The sequence below is a fragment of the Cebus imitator genome, unplaced genomic scaffold (assembly GCF_001604975.1).
Source record: "Cebus imitator isolate Cc_AM_T3 unplaced genomic scaffold, Cebus_imitator-1.0 Scaffold87, whole genome shotgun sequence".
NCBI classification, from domain to species: Eukaryota; Metazoa; Chordata; class Mammalia; order Primates; family Cebidae; genus Cebus; species Cebus imitator.
In genome coordinates this window covers 1,321,280-1,324,547 of record NW_016107402.1, presented here as the reverse complement: position 1 = coordinate 1,324,547, position 3,268 = coordinate 1,321,280, and the positions used below count along the sequence as shown (strand labels likewise).

The following is a 3,268-nucleotide window of genomic DNA, read 5'->3' as shown; positions in this document are numbered from 1 at the left end:
AAAAAAAAAAAAAAAAAAAAATGTGAAAAGGGGTAGGGTGGAGTGTAGAAGCTGGAAGGCAGATTTTGAGAGCAGGACGGTCCCCCCAGGCTGAGGAAAGAGGACAAGGGTACAGTCATCCAGAAAACCGGAAGTCTGTCCTTGTGTGCTGAGGGTTGGACACCAGAGCCAGGCATAACCTTTGTCTGTTTGTCTCCAGTGCCAGCACCGGTCCCCCAGCAGGTCCCACCGCCTCCATCCCTGGTGCCCTTGGAGGCTACTGACAGCATGCTGGAGCTGCCACACCCACTCCTGCAGCAGACCGAGGACCAATTCCTGTCCCCAACCCTGGCGTGCAGCTCCCCTCTGATCAGCTTCTCACCGTCCTTGGACCAGGATGACTACCTGTGGGGCCTGGAGGCGGGTGAGGGCATCAGTGACCTCTTTGACTCCTACGACCTCGGGGACCTGTTGATTAATTGAGTGGCCCTGCCTGCCTCCAGCAGCCTGCCCCTGACTCTACCTCCTCACAGACAGGCTGACAGGTCCTCTGCCTGCACAGGGACATTGGACACTAGGTGCTGCCCTCAGGCCATAGGGTCTCCTCTCCTTCCCCGCCCTGGCCAGCAGAAGCTGTGTGGGGAGGTGTGGATGATGCGGGTGCGGTGTGGATAAGAGAGTGGGTCCTCACTTTCCTAGTGGAAGCTGGGCCTGGGGACGCCCATCCAGTCTTCTGACCTCTGACTTCTCACGAGAAGGCTGCAGGTGAGGTGGCCAAGTCCAGGAAAAGGCCCTGCTACCTCCTTTTGAGGAGTAATTACCTCGACAAACCAAGAAGCACCTAATGCCTTTGTATTTATTTCAGGTGGAGTTGTGTTTGTTTGTCCCCCCTGAATTTTAGCAGGGAGATTATTCTAGGTTTTAGTGTGACCTCTGCAGACAGGCCCATTGGGCCCATGGCTGTCCGTGTTCTGGGGCAGGTCTGGGTTTCCAAGGGAGGGGCCCAGGTCAAGTCCCTGCTTTCCCCACGGTGGTGGGGACTGGGTCTTTGAGTGGCTGTACGGTCTGCCAGGATGCTAATTGCACTTAGGCCTCATAATTCTAGTAAACAGCCCCTGCGGGCCCTTTCACCCTGCCCCCTGCTCTCAGCCTCACATCTCCAGCTGAGGCACCGGCTTTGGCTTCCTGGTCCCCTCTGTCCCAGAGATGGTTCCAGGGAGCCATCCCAGGGCAGGTAACACTGAGGCTCCTGTGGAAACAGGAGCTGCCGGCTCAGGAGACTCCTTTCCTGAGGAAGTTCTTACCTCTCCCTCCCCTTGGGGTGTAAAAATAGTCCAGCAGAGACAAGGTCCTGAGAAAAACAGACAGGAACATGCGGGCAGCTGTCATGGCTGTGGCGGGCACCTTTCCTCAGAGTTTCTGCCTTGCCCTGGTCCAGGAGCCGTTTCACACCAAGGACTTGGTAGGCAGAGGCAGCCCCACCATAAAGAAGGGTTAGATTAAAACAAGATACTGCCAAAAGCATCCTGTCGGCCCCCATGTAGCGCTGGCATCATTCTCTGCTTCCCCGGGAGGACTTTTTCTACCATGTTTATTGAAGGGGATGATTGTTTAAGGACGTCTCCACCCCTTAGAGCTCACTTAGACCCCCAAGGACAGAGGTGACTGGCGCTTGGTGACTTGTTCACCCCTTTTTTCCCTGGTATGCTGAAGGGGTGACAGAGAGAGGTTGTCATGGCAGACCAGGTTGTGGCAGCTAATGGGGAGAGGGACTCATGTTACTTCGTCAGGCTTGGGGTCCTGAGGGGGTCTTTTGGCTTCAGCCTGTTTCCCCAGAGGCTTAATCATCTCACATCGTCCCTGCAGCCCAGCTGCTCTTGTCCCCGACCCACCTTGGGATGTGGATGCTCTGGGCTGAACCAAGGCCGTGCCTTCTGGAGAGAGGCACAGGTTGGTCTGAGAGGCCCACCACCCACCCCTCAGGGAGCCAGGTTTTCTTAGAGGCTCAGCTGGACAGCACTTTTAAAAAAAGAGTTTATAGCATTAAGCTGGTTTAAAATATGAAGTTGGTTTTGTTGGATGGCTCCTGAGCTGACTGATGTCTGAAGTTTGAGAGGGGGAATTATCTGAGGGTACGGCCCAGTGTGATCTAATGCCCAGTTGAAGATAATTGTGCTTCATCGTTTCTTCAGTTTCCTGGGACCTCAAGTTAGCCCGCTTCCAGGAGAAGTCAGCAGGTCACAGCTGCCCCAACTCTATAAGCAGGGCTAATTTTGTACACTTTACAGAAATACGTTTGGTCTCCCTTAAATACAAGAGTCTTATCAGAAGCCCATCTTCTTTTTTTTTTTTTTTGGAGTCGGAATCTTGCTCTGTTGCCCAGCTGGAGTGCAGTGGCGTGATCCTGGCTCACTGCAACCTCCACTTCCTGGGTTTATGCAATTCTCCGGTCTNGTATACACATCGGCTCTAAATATATGAGCCAAAACTATAAAACTTTTAGAAGAAAGCATAGGCATAAATCTTTGTGACCTTATATTAGGCAACAATTTCTTTCTTTCTTTCTTTTTTTTGAGACAGGGTCTCACCTATCGCCCAGGCTAGAGTACAGTGGTGTGAACACAGCTCACCACAGCCTCGACCTCCTGGGCTCAAGCAATCCTCCTGCCTCAGCCTCCTGTGTAGCTGGGACTACAGGCACATGCCTGCCACCATACTCAGTTAATTTTAAATTTTTTTATAGAGACAGGGTCTTCCTGTGTTGCTCAGGCTGATCTTGAACTCCTGGTCTCAAATGATCCTCCTGCCTTGGCCTTTCGGAGTAACAATTTCTTAAATATGACACCACCAGAAGCACAAGCAACAAAAGGAAGAAAATAGATAAATTGGACTTCATTAAAATTAAAAACTTTTTTGTTGCAAAGGACTTCATAAAGAAAGTAAAGAAAACAATCTACAGCTAATTTTTTGATTTTTTGTAGAGACAAGGTCTAACTATGTTCCCCAGGTTGATCTCAAACTCCTGGGCTCAAGTGATCCTCCTGGCTTGGCCTCCCAAAGTACTGGGAGTACAGGTGTGAGCCACCATGCCTGGCCTATATGATCTCACTTATATAAAAAATCCAGAATAGGCAAATTTATAGAGATTCATGGTTGCTTAAGGCTGTTGGGGGGGGAGAAGCGGAATGACTGCTGATGGACACAGGGTCTTATGGGGATGTGATGAAAATTTTCTAAAGTGATATGGTGATGGTTCCTGTGTATTCTTGCTTAGCAATCAATGCAATTC

At 50.9% G+C, this 3,268-nt stretch overlaps 1 protein-coding gene across 1 annotated transcript in view; it reads left to right on the top strand.

The window, feature by feature from the left end:
- Positions 1–2,040, top strand: part of E2F2 (E2F transcription factor 2) — a 27,292-nt gene extending 25,252 nt beyond the window's left edge. Inside the window, exon 7 of the mRNA XM_017534525.2 lies at positions 200–2,040. Coding sequence (XP_017390014.1) covers positions 200–462 — 263 coding nt within the window. The 3' untranslated portion in view covers positions 463–2,040. The remainder of the gene's footprint in view (positions 1–199) is intronic.
- The last annotated feature ends 1,228 nt before the right edge of the window (positions 2,041–3,268 follow it).